The sequence below is a fragment of the Saimiri boliviensis genome, chromosome 5 (assembly GCF_048565385.1).
Source record: "Saimiri boliviensis isolate mSaiBol1 chromosome 5, mSaiBol1.pri, whole genome shotgun sequence".
Classification (NCBI taxonomy): Eukaryota; Metazoa; Chordata; class Mammalia; order Primates; family Cebidae; genus Saimiri; species Saimiri boliviensis.
The window spans coordinates 24,878,473-24,902,427 of NC_133453.1; the positions used below are offsets into that span (position 1 = coordinate 24,878,473).

The window sequence follows — 23,955 nt, forward strand, 5'->3', positions numbered from 1 at the left end:
AAATGATTGAGTCCCATATTTCAGGTGCTGTTCTAGGTATCTGACAGATATAAAACATACCCCCCAAAGTCCCGCTCATGTGTCTGTGTGTGTGTCTAATTTAATCCCCTCCCCCCCACCTTGTACCACCTGTATCTTCCCTTTAACTCCACACATTTATTCTCTGGAGACACAATAATCTCAGTGGCCATTACAGGTTGAATTATGATGCCCCCAAAAGCTATGTTGAAGTCCTAACCCTCAGTACCTCCGGATGTGACCTTATTGGGAAATATGTTCTTTTCTAATGTAATTGGTTGATAAGCTCAGATGAGTGTGGTGGGCGCCTCCTTATAAGAAGATGCCCTAGGAAACCAATATGGTGGCCTAGGAGGGGAATGTGTGCATGTGTGCATGTGCGCTGGGCACTGGGATTATGACTTGTGTGTGGAATGAGAGTGTATATGCATATGTGTGTGTGAGAGGTTTGAATCTATGTGTGCCCATGCATTATGCATGGGAAACCAAGGGATTATTTTTGCGTATTTACCATTGCCCGCCCACGCGTGCACACACACACACACACACACACACCCATAACTACAGTCCTGAAATTCTGAGTGTCCTCTCTGCTTGGACTATTAATTAGAATTGTGTATTTCCCGTCTCCCTTTGCCAGTGGGTGGAAGGTAGTTTCTGAGTGGTGAGGAAGCCTCTATCAGTAGACTAATGAAAGTGGCCCATAAAAGGCATCTAACCCTGACACTGTTGGAGAATCCAGGGCCCAGGGAGTTGGAAAGAGGGTGAGGGAAAACAAAGGAGCCAGATGAAGTGACACACTGCAATGGGACTGACCTGCTGAAGTTCCAAGATCCGAAACACAAACATGCACACACACAGCTCCTCCCGTCTAGAACTCAAACTGTTTTTGAGTTCTCTTCTCTTCGTGGGCTTCCCATTCCTCCTATGCCCCCAACATCCTCTGACAGGCAGCTGTCTGTTTTGTAGGAGAAAACAGGCTGTTTGAGTGACGCACACTGGATCACAGAGCAAGTTAAGAACGAAGATGGAGCTGCCTCTGAGGGTCATTACTTTGCTAATCCACATAGGGTTGGGGGTATCCATTCATAAAAAGCAGAACGGGACATTTTAAAGCCAGGCAGAGGCTGTGTAGAGAAGGAAGAAAAACAGAATTGAAGGAACTGATAATGGAAATATTTACTGTACACACTTACTACACGCCATACATTTTATGTGGTTCATGCTCATTTGATCCTGACAGCCCTGGAAGTTAGGTTAAACCTTGTTGGACAGTTGCAGAAAGTGAGACTGAGAATGGTCAAGCAACTTGGTTGAGGTCACAAAGCCAGGATATAGTAGAGGCAGGTTTTGAAAGAAAGGCAATTTGATTGCAGGCTGGACTCTTGATAATATTGAGTGGGCGTTAAAAAACAGGCTTCTGGGAGAGACGGAAAAGGAGTTGTGGAATCATCAAACAGCATGGATTTTGTACATAACTGAAGCCCTGAATTACAGAATTAAAATTCCATGTCTGTACTCCTTCCTCCGACTCTAGCTCCACAGTTGGCAAGCGTGGGACAGCCCAAGGCTACTGGTGGTGGGAGGAATAGCTTCATGTCCTCAAAGCACTCACCTAAATTCTGCTGTAGGGAGAGCTTAAAGGCTGTGGAAGGGACCCAGCATGCCTTTCCAAGTAGGTCCTGGGTTAGAAAGATCTGGGAGGCCTGTGTGTTAAAAGAGGTGGCAGGAAATGATCCAGCTCTACCTCTGTAAAATCTCTGGCAATAAAAGGATGTGAGGAAAGACAGGAGGATCAGGAGGGCTGGGAGGGCAACTGAAATATACTGACACAGGCTGCAAACTAAAAAAATCCTAAGCCCCCTCCACCAACTGAATAGAAACTCTCTGGGCCAAGAGGACCCCAGAAAAATTTTAGAAACTGAGTTCCCAGCCATGACAAGACAGGAAGTCAGACACACCTCGTTATACTCTCCTCCCTTTTATGGTTTAGACACAACAGACCAGCGTTAATGCCAAAATAGAGATCACAAGACTGAACAAACATGCTCTTTGTGGCAACAAGATACCAAATTATAAACAGGATCTAAGGCCATGTCAGGTGAGGGTTAAGGCACCCCTACACTTAAAGAATAAACTATGTTCTAACTTCCACAAGGTTTTTCTTTTTCTCTAGCAGCTAAAAAAGCACTGGCCTCTAAATAAACATAACACTTGCAGCTCCACCAGATGCTAACTGAACTCCGCCAGCCATAACTACAGCTTTGATTGGACAAGAGTGATTTTGGTAACTTTCTCCTGATAAGAAGACCAGCAACCATGGACTGGTTCTAGCGGATTTACAGAGATTGCATACTTGAGTCCTTCATGTCCTGAAAAGACCTTCTGATGTATTATTGTAATAATAATATTACAATTATTATTGTAATAATTGTAATATTATTATTATTAATATTTATTATTAATAATTATTAATCATTGTAATTGTAATATTAAATGTCAAGTCTTCCCTGTGGGATGAACACAGGTCATATGCAATATGCTTGTTTAACATGCATGCCTCAGGACCACCTTCATGAATACTCACAGGTTCTCCTGTAACCTACTGAATATGTACGCTTAGCCAACTTGTTCAGCATAAGCTCCTAACCCAACGCCTCCTCCTTTGAAGTGCCTGTCTCTGGGCTTCTGTGGGAGGAGGCTGTACTTCCCAGCCTGCAGGATGGCCACCCAGCAGGCTGTTACCTGTAAGAAATAAAGTCTCCATTTTTCTAAATTTTTATCTTATGATTTTTTTTTTAACATCTCATAGACAAAGATGGGACTCTGAAGCAGCCCCTGAATTCCTTTTCCTGTGTCACCCAGGACACTAGGTACAGCCAAAGTCCCTTTGAAAAAGTCCAGTTGTTCCTGATCATGCTGGGAAGGGATCTGGGTAAGTGCTATCAGAATCCAAGATCCACCGCTTTTAGGTTGCAGACTTGATTTCTTCTCAAAGGACCTCTCCATCTGCAGAACCCTGGAGACGACCTTCCTGCAGGCCTTGGGTTTGGGAGGGCATTCCTGGTTTCTTCTCAGTCCTTGCTGGTTCCCTCCATCCATGGACCCCAGAGGGAACAACTCCCCTGGTCCTGGGTTTGGGGGAGGCCTTCCTGATTCCCTCCATTCAAGGACCCTGGAGAAAATCCCCTTTGTGGGCTCTGGGCTTATGGAGAGGCATTCAGGTTGAACTCAGTTGGTCCATAACGTATGTGGGGATGTGCACACTAAGGGCACTGGAAGAGATGTCTTCATAGGGTCAATGCAATGGGTAACTTACCCACTAGGGGCAGGACTCCTGCAGAAGTTCGAAGGCATGCCACATTTTCTAGGACTTCAGCTGGCTACATATTATGGCCTGTTCTTGTGCAGATTTTTTAACTGAACGGCAAATTACAGCAAGGAAAATTCAGAGCTCAAATGCCCAACCTGCAACTAAAATGCAGTTTTCTAAAGCTATCTATTTCTTTTTTCTTTTCAGCCGGCTTTGAATTTGCTGTTATTAAGGTACTTCTGTTAAGATAAAACTGTTTATGATACTACTAATTCAAGGCTACTTGGAGATTTGTTCTTAAACAGTTCAGCCAGTTGTAGCTAAAACGTAAACACTGAAAACTCATTTGAAATTGCAGGGAGAAAAAAGAGCAAAAGGTTTTTAAAAATAAAACTGCCATGAAAACTACTTTTCCCAAGATTTTGGTCCATAGCCTTCATTGGATTGCCTACTGGGACAAATAAAGCTTAGCCATGTGAACAGGTCCCAATTTTGTCAGACATAATTTGGATCCAGCTGTCCTTTGTAAAGAGGTGAGTTTGTGCTACTAAGTCATGGCTAAGGTTCCAAGGTAAAAGCTGTAAGATCTTCATGTGTATGTGTTTAAATGTTTATATGTGTACATGTATTATGTTGTGCTGTATCTAGCATAGTACCAAACTAGCTTGTAAGTAAATTATACTCATAAACTAAGTCCAAATACTTTTCAGATTCATGTAAACTTAGTAATCTGGTAAATAAAAATGGCTTAAGGCCGGGTGCGGTGGCTCAAGCCTGTAATCCCAGCACTTTGGGAGGCCAAGGCGGGTGGATCACGAGGTCAAGAGATCGAGACCATCCTGGTCAACATGGTGAAACCCTGTCTCTACTAAAAATACAAAACATTAGCTGGGCATGGTGGCGCGTGCCTGTAATCCCAGCTGCTCGGGAGGCTGAGGCAGGAGAATTGCCTGAACCCAGGAGGCGGAGGTTGCGGTGAGCCGAGATCACGCCGTTGCACTCCAGCCTGGATAACAAGAGTGAAACTCTGCCTCAAAAAAAAAAAAAAAAAAAAGGTTTAAAAATTATTGGTAAAATAAAAATAGAAATGTCTTCAGAATAGTCAGCATACATTTCATTTTTTGGTCTGGGTTTACCGATTTTTTTTTTTTTTTTTTTTTTGAGACGGAGTTTCGCTCTCGTTACCCAGGCTGGAGTGCAATGGCGCGATCTCGGCTCACCGCAACCTCCGCCTCCTGCGTTCAGGTAATTCTCCTGCCTCAGCCTCCAGAGTAGCTGGGATTACAGGCACGCGCCACCACGCCCAGCTAATTTTTTTTGTATTTTTGGTAGAGACGGGGTTTCACCATGTTGACCAGTATGGTCTCGATTTCTTGACCTCGTGATCCACCCGCCTCGGCCTCCCAAAGTGCTGGGATTACAGGCTTGAGCCACCGCGCCCGGCCAACACTAAGGTTCTTAAGTTAACATCTGATATTCACAGGCTACAAAAATGGTTAACAGGGCATACAGATTACTAAACAGCTGATGACTCATCACATAGAACTTACAGAAAAGTCACTTTTGTCACCTTGCTTTTTGGTTCTTATGTTGCACAAAAGGTTTTTAAGGGTTAATGAGCACCTGTTCACCTCCATCTCATCTGGTCTAGAATGTTTAATTGGCTCAAGGGACCTTAAGGATCCCACCAAATAACAGAATGAGGCTGGTGCAGGTAGCCACACCACTCTGGCAATGATAATGGGATAAAATAAATGTTTGGTCATCAATGTTGTCTGTGGCACACCTTGGATAAAAGGAAAGACCATAAACTCAGCCTCCCAAAGTGCTCGGATTACAGGCATGAGCCACCATCCCTGGCCGGAAACACATTTCTAAAAATTGTGGAGTGATTCTCATCTGTAAAGTGCTGACAGAGAACCAACAATTCAATAATGCTTGCTTCCTAGGTTTCCATTAAAATTTAAGGTTACTAAGAATAAGAATTTCAGTGAATATAGAATTCTATATATAAAATGTGCCAAAAAATTTATTCTTATTGAGAAAAAGAATAATTTTGTTTAATTTGGATGTCATTTAAAGGATATTTATGAAAGAAGGTAGAAAACCAGTAAGTAGGAAAGATGTGAAAAGGAAGACACATACTTGGTATGGAAGGTTAAAAGAGAATAATTTCATATATGAGAGGATTTTGCATGGTAAATTTCTGTCCTAAAGTAAAATGACTGGTTATTAAGGAAAGGGGAAATTTAGTAGAAATCAGAAAGCACAAGCATGTCATAGATGCTCTATGTGATAAGGTTTGTAAAAGGATATTTATGAAAAGCATTTTGTGTGGCATTAAGTTGGCTATCATTAAAATTATTTTTATAAAAGTCTAAATTTTGGTACCTTATTTTAAAACAAAGTTGTCTTAAAATATTGATTTAATCTTAATACAATTAAAAGAGGCCTTGATTTTTAATTCTAAACCTGTTTCTTGTTGAAAACTTCTCAGATTCTTATCTTCGAAATTCAGCTTTTGCTGTGTCTTGCTACTTTGTTTTTTTCTACCTTTGGGAAGGCCTGAGATGATAACTTTCCCCTTCAACTGTTTTGCCAGCTCCTGTAACATTTTTCCTCTGGTTCTAACTACTATTGTGGCCTGATGCGAAAATATTTTATTTTGAAAGTCTAGAAAAGCAATGTTTTCCTACAGTATAACTTGATTCTGTAATCTTGGCTTTTTCTGATGCCTGAATTGTTCCATGTAACCACAAAACTTCCCATGCTGTTACCAAGAGTCACGTATTCTGCCACTCCTGGTACAGTTTTCTAGTTTCCTGTTTCCTCTACAATAAAATGTTCATTCATGACCCCAGACACACTCTTCCTGTATCTGATTAATTCAAGTAACTTTTTCCAGTTTGACTTCTAAGTCATCTAAATGGGCTTCTCATGGGAGAAGCAACCACACTGTAGAAGGTTTCTCTTTGCCTTTTTGGCAACTGGCCTAAGAACCAAAGATTTTACATTTTATCAAGATAATGCCCATGTTTTCTTTATTAGATTTTTGATTGCTTGGGAAAACTGAGTTTTAAAAGGGTTAAGATTTTTACATCCATGTGACTTTCTATATTGTGTTTAAAGTCTTTTGATTATTAAACATTACAATGACCTGTAATTCCATTTTGATCAAATGCTTTGAACCTCTGAACATGTTTGACAGATGTCCTCAAAATCAAATAAACATTACTAATTCTTCATGTTTTGTTTTTCAGAGTCAATAAAATATTTTTTCTTTTAAACTAGTTATAGCTTACAGAAATTGGGTAAAACAATAAAGATTACCTTTCTCTCTACCTAATACCTCTAAAATGTGAAAACTATTCAATCCCCCTAGGCCAATCTGCTTTCCATTGCCAAGGCACTGCTGCTAAATAAAGCAATACAAGATGAAACACCCTCCCAGTAGGCCCAGGGACTATCACAGAAGAGGTGGGCACATGAGATTGTCAAGGGCCAGTTTCAAGGGATAAAATTAATTCAGACCCTCCAAATTAAAGATGGGCATACAGATTACTAAACAGCTGATGGTTGAGCACATAGAACTTATAGACAAGTCACTTTTGTACCCTTGCTTTTCGGTTCTTATGTTGCTCAAAACGTTTCCTTATCTGGCCTAGAATGTTTAATTAGCTATATAAGGCCCCTGGTCATAAGGATCCCACCAAAGAACAGAATGAGCCTGTGGCAGGTAACCACACCACCCTGGCAGATAAGACACAAAATAAATCTTTGGTCATCTTGTCTCTGGCACATCTTGGCTAAAAGAGAAGAATGTAAACTAAAAATAAAATCCTTAAGACTTCTCCCTCCACAGATTGAATGGAGCCCCCTTCTTAGCCAAGGGGACCCCAGATAATTCTTAAAAATGGAGTTCCCGGTCAGGCACGGTGGCTCACGTCTGTAATCCCAGAACTTTGGGAGAGTGAGGCAGGCAGATCACGAGGTCAAGGGATGGAGACCATCCTGGCCAATATGGTGAAACCCCCATCTCTACTAAAATGTAAAACTTAGCTGGACGTGGTGGCATGCCTATAGTCCCAGCTACCTGGGATGCTAAGGCAAGAGAATAACTTGAACCCAGGAGGCAGAGGTTGCAGCGAGCCGAGATTGCGCCACTGCACTTGAGCCTGGTGACAGAGCAAGACTCCGTCTCAAACAAACAAAAAACAGCAAAAAAAAAAAAAAAAAAGAAAAAGAAAAAGAAAAAAGAAAAAAAAAAAGATGGAGTTCCCAGTCAGGGAGGTTAGACATGCCTCATCATACTCCCCTCCCTTTTCTGGTTTACAGACAACTGAGCAGCATTCAAGTTAAAATAGAGATCCTAAGACTGACAGAACAGATTCTTTGTGGCAACAACATAACAAATTATAGACCGGACCTTAACGCCACGCTAGGCAAGGCTAAGTCATGCACCTCTACGCTTAAAGAATAAACTAACCTAATGCCATGCTGGGCAAGGGTTATGTACCCCTATGCTTAAAGAATATACTATGTTCTAACTGCCACAAGGTTTCTCTTTTTCTCTAGCAGCTAAACAAGCAGTGGCCTCATGCTAAACAATACTAAAACACTTGCAGTGCCACCAGATTGCTGACTAACTGAACTCCACCAGCCTTAACTACAGCTTTGATTGGACAAGAGTGATTTCAGTAACTTTCCTCCTGTTAAGCCCACCGACCATGGACTGGTTCCAGTGGGTTTACAGAGATTGCATACTTGAGTGCCTTCCTGTCCTGAAAAACCTTTTGATGTACCGGGCCTGATTGTAATATTAAATGTCAAGTCTCCCCTGTAGATGAACACGGGTCACACATAACATGCTTGTTGAACACGCATGCCTCAGGACCACCTTAGCCAACTTGTTCAGCATAAGCTCCTAACCCAACCCCTTCTCCTTTGAAGTGCCTGTCTCTGGGCTTCTGTGGGAGGAGGCTGTGCTTCCCAGTTTACAAGATGGCCACCTGGCAGGATATAATCCTTAAGAATAGTTTCCTCTCTTTTTCCAAACTTACAGATTTGTTATTTTAAAAAGTTAACATGGCTTACTCCATTGAGAGTGTTACGTAATGAATTGATTTGGACCTCAAACAAACATACCAATTACCATATATACGGTAAAAGTGAAGTCTATATAAGGGTAAAGCAGTTTCTCCGAGTTTCCACAGTGAGTGAAGGCTCTTCAAAGTGCCATGCCGCTCATCAGCTTTGGATGTACTGCAAGTGGAGTTCTCCCTCTGGAGAGACTGTGCCCATCTCACTTCTGCCCACTTGATACAAATGGTTTGGGATTATTTCTCCCCTCTATCCACAAAAGAACATCAGGAGTGGACTGTTATGTTTGTATATCACTTTGCATGGGTCTCATTCCTTAGCTTTTTCTGGTAAAAGGTAGATTTATTCTCAGAGGTGAGCATATTCTATTCTATTCATCTCTAGGACACAAGCCACAGGAACTCAGTGTTGACAAAGATGGTTCTTGAGTGTTGCTAAAGCTACAGAAATGACAGGATGGACTCAGGAGAGCTGCTGCGGTTTCTTTTCTTTTTTCAGCTCCTATCAGACGTTCCCAGGTGGGGCTGGGGTATTTTACCATCTGGCTTTAGAAATGCCCAAAGACTCCCTTTTACCCCTACCATCTGCCAACTTCTGTCAACACAAACTGATAAGGAACATTTTTAAGCCTAGAATTCTTACTATGGCAGAGACAGAGAAAAGTCATGCATATAATACACAAGATTGTTAAGACCTGCCAGGGATTCACCCTCTGCCTCTGAGCAGGACCGTTTGTAACACGAGTAGGAAGACTACCAGAGAAGGGAAAGAGAAATCTGTTTCCTGTGCTCAAAATCTCCAGAGGAGATCCCTCAGCCAAGCACGGAGAGTCTTAACCCTAGTAACAGACACTGTATCCCTGAAATAAACAGCAAAAGCAACGTGGCCACACGGAGTATGTGTGTAATTCTTTGGCGATGTGATTGATCTTGCCCCAGTTTGGCCTCACTTAATCAAACTCAAATCCAACAGCTTGGAACGCAATTTTAAAATTCTGAGCAGTGACAAGTATCTCACACATGCTACCTTTTGTGCTTTCCTGGCCAAGCTGTTATCTGCAGTTATTTTCAAGAATAGAGTTCTTTTATTTTCTTATTTCTGAATGGGGAATTACACGGAAGCTTGATTTTGGCCACAGTGGAGGCATGGAGGTTCAATATAAGAAGGAGCATAATTTGCTATCACCTACATTTGATTGATTTCTGGTTTAAATAGCAAGGCATGCACATAATCCAGACTCTCTCTGGGTAGTCTGCTTTCACCCTTACCCTCGTTGAAACAGGTCACAGTTCATAGCACTTATATGCATCCCCTAAAAATAACAACTCCAAGCACATTAGTGAAATAGATGTTGCACTGAATACTCAGTGGGGAGATGAAAATTCACTCAGCCCACACAGGGTAACAAGACTAGGATGCTCATGGACATTTGTGCTTTCCTGAACCCCTCAAGCTGCCCACCCCTGCAGCTGCCCATCGGTGTTGTCTTCACCCACCTCCATCTCTAAAACTCTGCCCTTAAAGATCTTTATCAACATCAAAGCCAGTAACCAGTCAGAACACCTCCCCTACCACCAAGTTCCCCCAGGGTGCCATCTTCCCTCTCTCATCTTGGTGCCACTGCAATCCCTCAAGCAGTTCATCAAAGTATTTATCCAACAAACCAGATCTGTTCCTAAGGGGAATTCTGCTGCAAAATAAATTTTAGTTTTCATCCTATTTTGCCAAGCTATTAATATATGCTGTTAGCAGTATGTGCTCATTAATCTTAACAACAACCCTGTGAGGGCTGTTGTAATCCCCAGCGTACTCAAAGGAAACAGGGAGGGGCTTAGAGAAATTCAGATTTACCCATGCTAAGACCCCCATTCCAGGTCTGCCAGTATCCTTACCAACACAAGCTGCAGTGCAAAGGTGGGGGGAGCTAGGAAATGTAAAACGGGAGGCTGTGGATAGGGCCTGGGTATGGAGCTGCTTTCTCAACACTCCAAGCAGCAACTGTTCCCATATTTAAGCAGCTCCTCAGCTCCCTTTGGCTGAGAAGGCCGTCTTCTCCTGGGCCCTCCTGATCACAGATAAAATGCAAGTGACTTCTTTTGTTGCTTACAAAGGTTAAGGGACTTGCGAAGGCCACATAAACTGTTAAATGCTGTTGACACATGGATTTAATAAACCTAAAAGTATCTAACATCCAGGTCGCTCTTTGAAGCACTATGCCATTGTGCCTCTTGAAAGGAAGTCTTGTCCTGGGTTATGTTTAAATGAAGGAACATTTCTTTCCTTTCCAAAATGACTGCAGAAAGCCAACACTATCTAAGCAGGGATGGCAAAACCATCTCTACTAAAAATACAAAAATTAGGCAGGTGTGGTGGCACATGCCTGTAGTGCCAGCTACTCAGGAGGCTGGGGCAGGAGAATTGCTTGAACCTGGTCAGCAGAGGTTGCAATGAGCTGAGATAGTGCCACTACACTGCAGCCTCGGTGATGGAGTGAAACTGTCTCCCAAAAAAAAAAAAAGTTATGCCCAGACCCTCTATTTGGAGTTTTTATGAAACCACCTGATTTGTGGAAGGCATTTGAGGGTTTACAGAGAACTTCTATAGGCATGCTCCGAATAAGCCTGTGAGGCAGGTCACAGGTTTAACAGCTCGACACAACCCATGCAGCACGCAGCAGAGGCAGGACTCAAGTCCGGGACCTGGGTTAGCCCAGTATTTCCTCCCGTACTCATGCTGTGACCCCTCATGGCATCTACTCTGCATGGGCCACAAGCTTGTGTCCTGAACTTGAGGAAGGCAGGGGATAATATGAAATGATGCCCATGGGAGAAAGGGGACCAAACAGAACATGTTACCTGAATCAAAATTAACTGCAAAGTCAGTCATTAGCACTACACACAATCAAAACAGAAGTATAGATCTGTGTCCATTCATTTGCAAAGCCATTCTGGACTTGGTTCTTAAAAAAAAAAAAAGAAAGAAAAGAAAAAGTTGCCTAATCCTAACATGATTTTTCAAAGAGTTTTCCAAGATTCCAAATCTTGTATGTAAATTAACTGGCAAAGGATTAAAATCCATCATTTAAAATAGTGGTACTTAATGAGGAGCAGCACATAACATCAAGGGGGTATTTGGAAATGCATAATGTCATCTGAGTTGTGACGGGGGGAGGGGTCACAAAGAGGATGACTCTTCTTTAAGTCAATAAATTTTAGTGACACAGAAGAAAAAGGTGACAAGGACCATAGTCAGTGACTTGCAATCACAGACACAGACAAGCCTATCATTTGTAGGACTGCTGGGATTCTGAGGAGCAGCCCATGGCGGAATGAGGACTTGCTGTCCTCCAAGGTTACACTCAGCAGAACACCTGTGAGTTCTGTAGATCTGCCAATCTCATTTCAGGGAAATGGGACTTTGATGTATTCATGTAAAACATGATGTTCCTGCTCAAAATGGTATGCTCTGATGAAGTCTACGTAGTACATATACTGCGCCTATGTGAAATGGATTTGGAAATAAATAATCTTGTTACATTCAAGTCAAAAAGTATCAGAAGATCTAAAGGACTAACTTGATTTACAACTTTTCCTGGCATGACAAAAGGATTGATGTTTCCAAGAAGAAATTCCCCAAGCTGCCAAAGACAGGAGTTGCTGATGAAGCCATACTTACTGAGTTGATTCATATTGCTGGGAGGATCTGATGAGAATAATGAAAATTTCAGAGATCAAAGTTTCCACTCTCTGTGGTTCTAAGAATGTCTCAGTTTTGTCCAAGTCACAAACAACCCCTGGGCTTTAACTATCCAACCAGAAACTATGATATGTCATCCTTTGTTGGGGTTACTTTAAATGGGCATCTGTATGTCAAGTCTGATGCAACTGTTTATAGCAGGCATCCCCAAACTTTTTACACAGGGGGCCAGTTCACTGTCCCCCAGACCGTTGGAGGGCAGCCACATACTGTGCTCCTCTCACTGACCACCATGAAAAGAGGTGCCCCTTCCTGAAGTGCGGCGGGGGGCCGGATAAATGGCCTCAGGGGACCGCATGCGGCCCGTGGGCCGTTGTTTGGGGACGCCTGGTTTATAGTATTGAGAGGATGTCCTAGAAGCCCAAAGTAAAGCACTCTCCTCTCTCTCCTCAGCTGAATGAATGATGTTCTATCTTGCAGATCCATTTTCAATCAATGGATAAGGGTGTTAAATTCTCAGCACAGCACTGAAGAAGTATTTTGCAGACAGTAATTAGCAGCGATTCACAGAGAAATGAGTCATTTACACCTTTAATGTTACATATGCAAAATAGTGTATCAGTGACCACTTCTGAGGGTGCTGAAAACAGAGGTGACCAAGAAGTTTGTACACCAAGCAAAGAGAAACTGGAACTCAGGGAAAGAATGAGGACAAGAAAAAAGGAGAATAAAGGCTTTGCTATTTTCTTACTTAGTAAAGGAGACATCATCTAGAAAGATGAAAACTGACTTAGGTAGAAATGGGAAAGACCAAAAAGTTAACATAAATGTTTTAATATAATGCAACTTTCTCTCTCTGAGACTTGCAAGTAGAGAATAATGAAATGATGTAATTCTACCTACTATAGTAAATTTTTCAGTTTTTGAATTTTTAAAAGTTCACTCAAATAGCAGAGACTGGGCCAAAAGGTCTTTTCTTAATGAGACCACCACCATAACTCACTGCTTAAAAGGGGTATGAAGGGAAATTGTGCTCCCCATTCCATCCCACTTAAAGAAAACCACCTATATACAGAGTCAAAGTAATGTGGTAATTAAAAGGCCTCAACTAAATAGAGAAATGAGTCCATCCTTACCCATGGTTTTCCTAACCCAACTGCTTGTTGAGAGGAAGCAAATGCTATTGCTTGCTCAATGTAAGTTGTGACTGCTATTGGAGGAACAAAGGACTCTGGAAAGGGTTAAGAAACTCACCAATAACTATGCCATGGTTCCAGATGAGACACTAATCACATCACAAGGGCTGCAACTGTCACCAACATACTAGGTCAAGAAGAGGTCTACTTTCCAGAAACTTCAAAGCATGTATATAATATACAAAGATCAGTAAAGACCACAGAAGAAATAATACGCCAACCAGAAAATAACAGTGACTCTTTATAAACTTGTATGGGGTCTAAATTATCTCTTGTAATATATATGTGTGTATTCATTCCAGAGAGAATTAGGTGATCTGCCTCCGGGTAACCGGCTGAGAATTTCTCCAGAGCTTCTGGCTCCCCTTGAATGGCCGCCTCCAAGTTGTTTTATTAGAACTTCTAGCATCACAGCGATGGCAGCTCTCTTAGATTCCCCACACATCCACGACCTATATCATGTCCAACTGTAAACAAGAACAACACACTTAGAAAGGAACCAGGCCAATGCCATACCACTGCTTCTCTAGTGAGAGAGGGTTTAATGAAAATGACTCTCTACATTGGAAGGCATTCATGTACCTGCACACTTATTCACCACTCACTATTTTAGGAGTCAAACATCCAAGTATCCACTCATCTTAGTACTGAGAACGTGTCTAAAAAAGGTTGACGTCATAGTATATCACTTTTGTGGGACAGTTGTCATGTGAAGCTTAAAGTTGGGAAGTTTCCAAACTGAAGACAGATACAAAGGCCAACATTTATGCAGCTTCCCAGGCATCAACAACATGGTGTAATGGGGTCCAGAAATCCTCAAATGCCTATCCATCTATTTTGTTTACATTAAATTAATTGAGAACATTTAAGAAGTAGCCTTTTTAAAGGCTGTTTTTATTTGTCAATCCACACAAATTGCATGTTGTATTACTTATTTTTCGTTAAGAGCAATTTCAGTGAATTATAACATTTTGCTACTAATGGAATAGCCTCCCTAGCTCTTTTTCAGCCCTTCAAAAGAGGATTAATCTGAATGAACAATATAGCTAACACCATGGAACACAGCAATTTCCAATATGAAACTACCTATCTGATTAAATTTATAATGGCAATAAATAATAGTGTTGGGAGCTTCTAGTGTATTGGAAATTAAAACACAAAGCAACAAGTCTATGATAATCAGCCTTTGTGGCTGTATTTATAACTCAGGCAATTTCAATCACAGAACACCAGGTACATATTAAAAGTACTTACTAAATCTTCCACGTCACCACCTTCTTCAAATGCGGCTGCTGTGTCTTCACTTGGTTTTTCTTTAGGGGCCAGAAACTGTAAATAGAAAATCAGTTATCATTATCAAAATGATATTTTAGCCCCTTTGAAGGAGGGATCAATCTATTAGCATTGCCACAGAAAAACCTAAGGCAGCCTGCTTAGCAAAGTCTCACTGCAAATGACTCAAAAGAAACATCATCCTGGCTCCTTCGTTTGGCTTTGGGTGAGAGGCCCAGTTTTGAAGTTCAAGTGGTCCATACTAACTTGTCACCAGAGAAAGTACTGATGAAGAGGGAGAAAATGACATGACTTGTCAAGACAGTGACTGTGTAAGGTCCTGTATCAGCATGGTGGACACCTGCTGTTTCCAGTTCTGCTTCCACAGGAAATTAGTTGGCTTGCTAAGGTTAAGAAAATCACCAACCATCCCAAATTAGTATGCTCTTTTGAAAGGAGCATAAGAATCAAGTCAAGATTAGAATAATCTCAAGTTCAATGATAAAGAATCGGGGAAAAAATAGATTCGAATAATCTGTTCTTAAATTCCACTGTGGACAAAAGCAGTAAAATGGTGACTTCTTTTAAGAAATATGAAATGCAAAAATGAGTGAGCTTAGAAGTTTGATTCCTTTTATGGAAATCTTTCAGTTTGTGTTAGAAATTGTTTGAAAACAGACTTTTTTCAAACAAATGGATGAGAAAACTGTTCAGCATCACTGTTCTAGATGTAGTGCTTCTGAAAGGCATACATATAAAGGCAAAGTCCAGGAAGTGAAGTATGTGAGGATTTAGGAATGACACTCAGATTTTAAAAGGGTAGTGAGGTAAGTGCCCTTGAAAATTATCTGAACACTCTTTTTCCATCCTGTCCCTCCAAGGGATAGCAGTGAGGAGCCTTTTCCTTCAAGGCATGTGGCAACTGCCTCTAAGAGCTGGGTTCTAGCAATGTCTATCTATCTGAACATGAGAAGGGAATCTTCTGGTAGCATACCTGCCTATAGGAGTGAGTGTTTTAGAGGGGGCAGTGGAAGGTGGGACACTTACACTTTTCCTTTGGGGGGCCACAGAAACTGTAAACAGAGTCATTTATGGTGCCACAACTGACTGGCCCCTAAAGGCATGCCTCCCTCTGGCACTCCTCAGGGTGAGTGTGCATGGAGCATGCATGCAGTGAGCGAGCCTCCCAGCACTCATGCTCTCTTGCAGTTGCTTCCACCCAAGAGGAAAAAGTATAGTTATACTTTCCTCATTTTCTCAACACGGAAAAAGTGGTAAGAACTGCCATTTGCTACATTCCTGTTATTTATGGTACCATGGACACAATCCTGACCTCTGAAACCTAAGACCTAAAATATGTCTCTTAGAAAAGTCAAACTAAAGTCGACCATGAAATATTAGGCTGCACGTCCCAAGTTTCAGAAGCAAGCAAGCTCTGCCTGTCCTTCCATTCCTCGTATACAAAAACACACCCAAGTAACAAAGTGGTAACAGCATAGGCAGGCCGTGTCTGCCTGTGAGGCACTGCCTTCATCAGCACCATGGACACAATTGTCTGTTGACTCAACCACTCTCCTGGACTTTTTTTTCCCCCTCAGTTAGAACCACCTTACTATACATTAACTTCTTTTCTGACTGAGCAAATAAGGAATTTATCTTCTCTTAAGGTCATTCATGGATCTTTCCATAGCCCTTTTTTGACCCTAAACTGGATGGACCATGTGCAAAACTGAGAATCAATGGTACAAGAGACAGAAAATCCCAGCAATGGGGGCAGGCAATCTGTAACAGAATTGTAATGAAGCTTCTGCTTCATTAATTCTATTTTTTCTCAGTGATTATGAATAAAGATTATCTGAGAGCCAAATACAGGTAAATGAATTAAGAAACATACATTTGCCAGCATATAATTTATGGATTAAGGTTATATAAACTGTGCTCTATCCTAGATTCTCAAATTGGTATTTGGGGTTTTCCAGATTATCACCATACTTTTTATGTTGTACCCTTTCCTCTCTGACTCATTATCATTCACCCCTGAGTGATTTTCCTGCTATCAGGACTATATGGTTACAGGGTAAGATTTATCCAGTTGGGGCAAGAGAATAAAAAGTAGAGCTGCATCTTGCCATAAATCTCTGTGCGGGCACAAATGACCAGTATCTTCCAAACATCTGAGAAACTCCATGGGCTCAATGGTTCTATAGCCTACTCCATCTTTTATGACCCCTTGGTCAAGGACTTACTGATGAATCTGGAAAATCCCTGATGTGTTTTGGCACTCAGCCTCTAAAATCTCAAATTCCCACTCCCTCCCAACCTGCAAAGCCCCCTTGACACTGCAATTAAAGGATAAGTTAAGACAGGACTGTTGGCACAGTATGACCACAGTATATATACTCTTAAGCACAAATTAGCAAATCTCTGAGACTAGGCCAAATTCCTAGGAAGAAAGGAACAGCAGTAAAAAACCTACATTTTCATCAAGTGCTAAGTATTATCTGCAACTGATTTTCCTGACAGATCTGCTTCACATTTCTGTGTAAGCAAACTATGTTTAAAAGCTGGGCTGCCATCCATTATCCTTCTCAATGCCCCGGGCAAGGCTGATCTCTTCCACATATCACTCCTCATAATCAGTGTTTCTAACTGCAAGTACTTCCAGCCCGCGCAGTGGCAGGGAAGCAAGATAGAGCAGAGAACTCAATGACTGGCCTGCTTTCTCAATAAAAGCAAGATATTCTCCGAATCTCTTCTACAGAAAGAGGTAGGAGTCAATTTTCATCTTTTCTAGTGTGTTCTTTCTCTCTGCAATATGCTGAGAAAGTAGAGACTAAATAGAAAGGGCATCTGTGTGACATATTCCTTTCTTCCTCAAACTACCATCCTTATTTGGAGAACTTTATGAAATGGATAACCTACTACTTTTCAAGTACACTGAAATATAATCCTGGCTACAAACAGAGAAATGAAATCTATAACCTCTACATAGAAACTGCCAGTCTTATCCATCCATAAGACTAAAAACTATCATCTCGTGCTCAGACCCTTATTGACCTCCAAAGTAAAAACACATGACTTCCAATAGGTTGTTTCCAATACCATCAGGTGATTCCAAAGCATCACTCACAATCCAGACGTGTAAAAAGCATCAAAAAGAACAAAAGTCAGTTTGCATGTACTTTGCCTAAAAAGACATATATTTGGGTTTCATTAATGTCACTTGTAGTTTACTCAATGCTATAAATGCCAATATGGTGCAAAAGAGAAATCCTACAGCCTAGTATGGAGAACACAACCATAACCCTGTCAGTTTCCCAGGAACCCTAGGCAAGCCACCTGACCTTTTCATAACTATTTCCCTCAAAAATAAAATGTGAATACGACTGCTTATCATACCTATCTTATGGGCTGTGGTGACTATCAGATGAAAGAAGTATGCAAAAATTCTTTATGGTAGTGTAAATTTTATGTTCTAATTCCTAGGAATACACTTAATATATGTCCACCAAGTGATAGGTACAAGAATGTACACAGCATCTTTATTCCTAATTGCTAAAGGACAAACAAGCAAATGTTCATCATTAGGAGAACGAATGAATAAATTGTGATAAAATCGTAAAAGAGACACTACACAGCTATAATCACATAATCGGATGAATCAAAAAAGGCATGATTCCAATTATATGAAGATCAAAAACAGGCAAGACCACTCTCAAGTGACAGAAGTCAGAATAGTAGTTACCTCAAGGGATGGGGGCCTCTGACTGCGAAGCTACCAGGGAGCCTTATGAGGTGATGGAAATGTTCTATTCTTTTGATCTGGGTGGTAAGCACCCAGGTAAATAAATGTTTAAGAATTCATCAAGTTGCATAGTTAAGATATGTGCATTTACTGTACAAATGTTCAACCTAAATAAAAAATTTAAAGTTGTATCTTAAATGTATCAAGCCCTAACTAAATATTGGGTAACACCGTGATATTTTCATTATTGCTTTTCGTGTACTAGTAAACTACACCAGAGAATTAAGGCAGAAAAATGGAAACAGCAAAGAGCAAAGAAAAAATGTCACAGGGTCCAACAGGGCCAGCAGTTTCAGAAAACTGCTCTGAAGCATTGATTCCTAACACCTTTGTCTTGAATCCTTCACTAAGCTTTGGAGAATTACTGTGCACTCTCACACACAGAACTGGATGTACTCTTGAAAGAGGGAGCATGAGCATCCTTTCTCTAGGTAGATATGGTTAGTGGCACAATAAGGTGAAGGCATGGAGAGTTGGACCATGGTGTAGTGATAAGGTGACTACAGTGGGAATGTGGGGGTCTGGATTCCAGTCAAGTCCGCTGGCCACTAGCTTGCTGGGCACTGAGCCAGAAAACTACCTCTCTAAATGGGGTGTTGGCAAAACGATCACACTGCTAATCTCTAAATGTCTGTGATACTAAGGTGGAAAATCAATAAATGTCAATAATAAAGAAGGATAAATTAGGCAGTTACAAGAAAAAGAAGTGCTAAAATGATTTTTTTTTCATAGAGCTTATATCAAATGATTGTTTAGACATAGCTCAGCCTCTTGGAATCTGGTAAAAAAAAAAAATAATAATAATAATGATCCCAAAGCCATGGGGATAAATCCTCTTTCCTCACTGCATTCTCAATATGAAGGAAGAAAAATAAAGGACTAGGACAGTGCTAGAACTAGACTCCTGGCCAGTGACTTGCTGTGAGTTCTCAGACACAACACTTTACCTCTTCTACCCACTACAGAGCCGTGCAGTGAGAAGTGACAGATGAAGGGCACATGAAGACTACACAAAGATTCTACCAAACATCAACTGCTAATGGCATATCTAAGCAAACAAACCAGAAACAGAAAAAGTGAAAGTTTACAATGATAATAAAAATGAACATTAAAGAATGACAATACTTATTCCTAGGTTTCAAAATGAAATGAGAGGTACCAGGAAACTTAAAAGAAAGTGACTGTCTAAACTTATGTCATGGAAAAACTTTCTACTTCTATAGCAGAGCTGACTTACTTCTATTTCTCAAAGAATCATACAATCCATATATTTCTAGAACACACTGGAGGAAAACAGCTCTTCTGAAGATGTTATACAAGTGTAAAGTTATAATTTAATTTTCATTTAAAATGAACATCCCTGGATAATTATTTCCTTTCAAATGTCAACATTTAATAGCAAGAATATGACAGCTTGCTAACTTTAAATAACGTACAGAAAATACATCAAAAGAATTTAAACGGACTATAAGGATTGTTCTTTAACCTCACTGATTATAGTCAAGTTTCCCTAAATGATTATTTGGGAAGTGACCAAACTGAACACTTGAAGGCAATATAAAGGAATATTTCAGTGCATGGTCAAAGAGATTATACTTCTCTCACTTGGCTAAGAGAAATAGCTAAAGCACATCTCTTCTATTAAAACCACAAAGAAGCAGCTTCCTTGAGCCAGAATCATCTTCTGCAATTCTCCCGATTATCATCTACATGTACACTCCCCTTCTACACTTCTCTCCAAAAGTCAACAGATGCCATTTAAAAATATTTTCAGGCTGGGCATGGTGACTCACACCTATAATCCCAGCACTTTGGGTGGATCACCTGAGGTCAGGAGTTTGAGAACAGCCTGGCCACTATGGTAAAACCCCATCTCTACTAAAAATACAAAAATTAGCCGATGGGGTAGTGCACACTTATAATCCCAGCTACTCAGGAGGCTAAGGCATGAGAACTGCTTGAACCCAGGAGGCAGAGGTTGCAGTGAGCTGAGATCATGCCACTGCACTCAAGCCTGGGTGACAAAGTGAGACTCTGTCTCAAAAATAAATAAATAAAATAAAATAAAATAAAATAAATAAATAAATAAATAAAAGCATTTGTAATACAAAGGATCAAGTTTTCATTCTGGAAAACAAAATAAAGGGTTCATGTGATATTAAAGCAGACACACAAGCATAATCTCACAGTCAGACGTGATATAGTGACAGGTGGGGATACTCACCACTATACTAATGAGGTACAAACGTAGTATAGTGTATATTGAAAGTGAATCAAAATTACAGGCTCTACTTTCCAGGTTATTCTAACCACTACCTGGCTGTAGGCCAGAAAGTCGTTTGTTGAGCTGGGTGTGGTGGCTCACGCCTGTAATCCCAGCACTTTGGGAGGCCGAGGCGGGTGGATCACAAGGTCAAGAGATCGAGACCATCCTTGCCAACATGGTGAAACCCTGTCTCTATTAAAAACACAAAACATTAGCTGGGCATGGTGGCGCGTGCCTGTAATCCCAGCTACTTAGGAGGCTGAGGCAGGAGAATTGCCTGAACCCAGGAGGCGGAGGTTGCAGTGAGCTGAGATCGTGCCATCGCACTCCAGCCTGGGTAACGAGCGAAACTCCGTCTCAAAAAAAAAAAAAAAAAAGAGAGTCATTTGTTGAGATGAAGCAGACAGGGACTACTGTATTTTAGATATGGCTGGTCCAAGATTCCATTTATAAAACTTAATCCACTTGAAAACGAAGGTCTGGTGTGGTGCATAGGAATGTGCGTTTTAATCCTCTTGCTGCCTCTGTGAGCTCTGAGTATAACTCCACTTAACCTTTCTGGGGTCTGGCTTCCCAGTGGTAACAGGGATGGTAGTTCCTGCTCTTGCCAATTCTTAGCAGATCAATGTGAGGATCATAGAGATACTACTGGGCTCTTTGGTTCTGGAATTGGATACAAGTAAAATTCTACTACAGTTATTTTCTACCATTATCTAGATATGATGTATTTAGTGTTCTAAGTAAACACCATACAATGGGAATGATTCTTTAGAAGTCAACGTGTTATACAGATATCTGGTATACATACTATATAGGCTAAAGCACTGATAAATGTGGGAAAAAAAAAAAAGGAAACGGCATTTTCTAGGCATGAAATAGCATCTGCTAGGTTAATGTGCAACGTACTTTTTTTGGAGGCTATAAGAATATATATCAAAGTGCGTAGCATAGAGCTGGTACGCAATCCATTTTTGTTGAATTTCCAATTTCTTATCTGCCATGACAGTGAAGTTCTGTTTTGCTGGTAGTACTGGAAGCACACTCACTGTGCCTTGACTCTGGAAACACTATGCTCTAAAAGGAAGATGACGCCAGTCTGAGCCAGGCAACCAGTGGCTGAAGTAGAAGAGATTCTCTCCACTGGGCTTTTGTGATGTTTTCTCTATTCAAAAATGGTGAAGTTTTGAGAGTTGTCTTAAACTACAACTGATATCAGTTCTAGTGACATCAGAATTATCTAATGATACCATCTTATACCTGGTCATTAACTGAAATTTCTCTCTATAGCTCAATCACCAGACATTAAAATTCCTCATGTTTAGGCTCAGTGCCTTTACATTTCAAAGAAGACAACACATTTGCATTACAGAACAAGCCTTGCATAATTTGCAAGCACATCATCCGTTTTCAGATTTCTTTCCTGTCTAACATTCTGGGTTCATTTAGCTGGAACATCTTTGGTTAAGATGTGCTGCTTGGAGGAAACATGCGATTTTCTAGATCACGGCTCCTCACTTCTTCTAAAAACTCTTAATATGTACTCAACTCTCACCTGGATAACAGATTTTCTTAATGTAATAATGATAAAAATTATCTTTCCTGATTTACTTGTTTAGCAAAAACTGATTGATAGGTCTTCACCCCATGCAACAATTAGTATTACAGGTCAGCATGGCTGGGCTATGGTTCCCAGTTTGTTCCATCAAACACTACACTAGATGTTGCTGTGAAGGTATTTCGTAGATGTGATTAACATCTACAATCAGCTGACTTTAAGCAAAGATTAATCGCAATAATGTTTGTAGGTCACATCCAATCAAGTGAAGGCCTTAAGAGCAAACGCTGAGGTTTCTGCTTCAGGACTGTAACATAGAAATCCTGCCTGAGTTTCCAGCCTGTTAGCCTGTTCAACAAATTTCAGACCTGCCAACCCCCACAATCACATAAGCCAGTTTCTTAAAGTCAGCCAAAAAATATCTCTTTACATATATATATAAATATATGTGTGTGTGTATGTGCATACACAAACATGTACACATGTATGTTCTCTTGGTTCTGTTTCTCTGGAGAACCTTGACTGACAGCCCAGTTCAAGGGGGAGATATTATCAAACATTGTATAAAGTGACAAACAGAAATAAAACCAAACGGTTAAATGGCATACTCAAGCCCATGGTACTCAGTACTGACTGTGGAAGAAGATAGTACAGACACCATGAAAACCCTTTTGAGATGATAATCACCACCTCACAGTATGCTTCAAAAATTCCAAGATCTTATTCCCTGAAAGTAGGGATGGCCTGTTTTTTAACAAAAACTTTTGCTAGGCAAAGTGCTTAATAAAAATTCTTGTATATTTTAATTTCTCTTCCAAACCATACTATGGTTTCTGCCAAATGCCTTTCTTGAGTTGAAAATTAAAGATACTTAAATTTTGGCCCTAATTTAGCCATCTGATTAACATTTCCAGTTTTGTGCCTGTCACTTCCCTAACAGATTCCTGTTCACCAGCACCAGACCAAGCTCTCCCTTGGTGTGTATAGTTATTTTCTGAGTCTCTGTTGCTTCCCTATGCTCCATTTTAACTGCCTGAGCTTCTACAGGGAAGGGGTGCTGTTGTATCATCCAGCACAGGGCCTAGCATATTGTAGAAGCTTAGTAACTGAGAACTGCCAGGGGACAGCAAAACTCTATCAGTCAGTGACTGTAACTGAAATTGAATGTTATGAAGTATATACTTTTGAGCTATTCAATTTAATTCATTAAAATTTCATCACAACCTAGAGGTACAATGAAGAATGAATGAACTAAATAACCATATGTATTTGACTCGTGGCTCAATCATATTCAATACACACCAAAGAAGGAGACCTAGGCCCAACAAACTGTGTGAATAAAAAGCTCATGAGCATTGCATACATGAGGTCTTTTACTGAAAATACCTGGATGTCCCTTATGCTAGAATACACAACACAATCATCTGAGAGGTTTTAAAATATAAACCAACCAACTGTGCCCAAGACCCATCTCAGACTAACAGAATCTCTAGTGTAATTCTGATCTTTAATCAGTATTAATAAAACAAAAACAGAAACAAAAAAAAGTAAGCTCCCACGTGACTAATGATATATGGTCAGGGTGGAAATCACTGTGGATTTCATAGCCTTTACTAAGGCCGAGGCGAAGTTTGTGCACTACGGTGTTCAACAGCACGCTCTAGAGGTTCTAAAGCTGGGGGATTATAGGTTAAGTTCTAGAAATATAACCACAGCCTACAAAAAACTGACTAA

General features: G+C 40.7%; 1 protein-coding gene across 1 annotated transcript in view; it reads right to left on the reverse strand.

The window, feature by feature from the left end:
- Positions 1-13,551: 13,551 nt before the first annotated feature.
- XRCC5 (X-ray repair cross complementing 5) overlaps positions 13,552-23,955 on the reverse strand; it is a 100,494-nt gene continuing 90,090 nt past the window's right edge. The window contains exons 20-21 of the mRNA XM_010336352.3: positions 14,578-14,652; positions 13,552-13,790 (exon numbers count right to left, since the gene is read on the reverse strand). Of these exons, the coding sequence (XP_010334654.1) occupies positions 13,776-13,790; positions 14,578-14,652 (90 nt within the window). The 3' untranslated portion in view covers positions 13,552-13,775. The remainder of the gene's footprint in view (positions 13,791-14,577; positions 14,653-23,955) is intronic.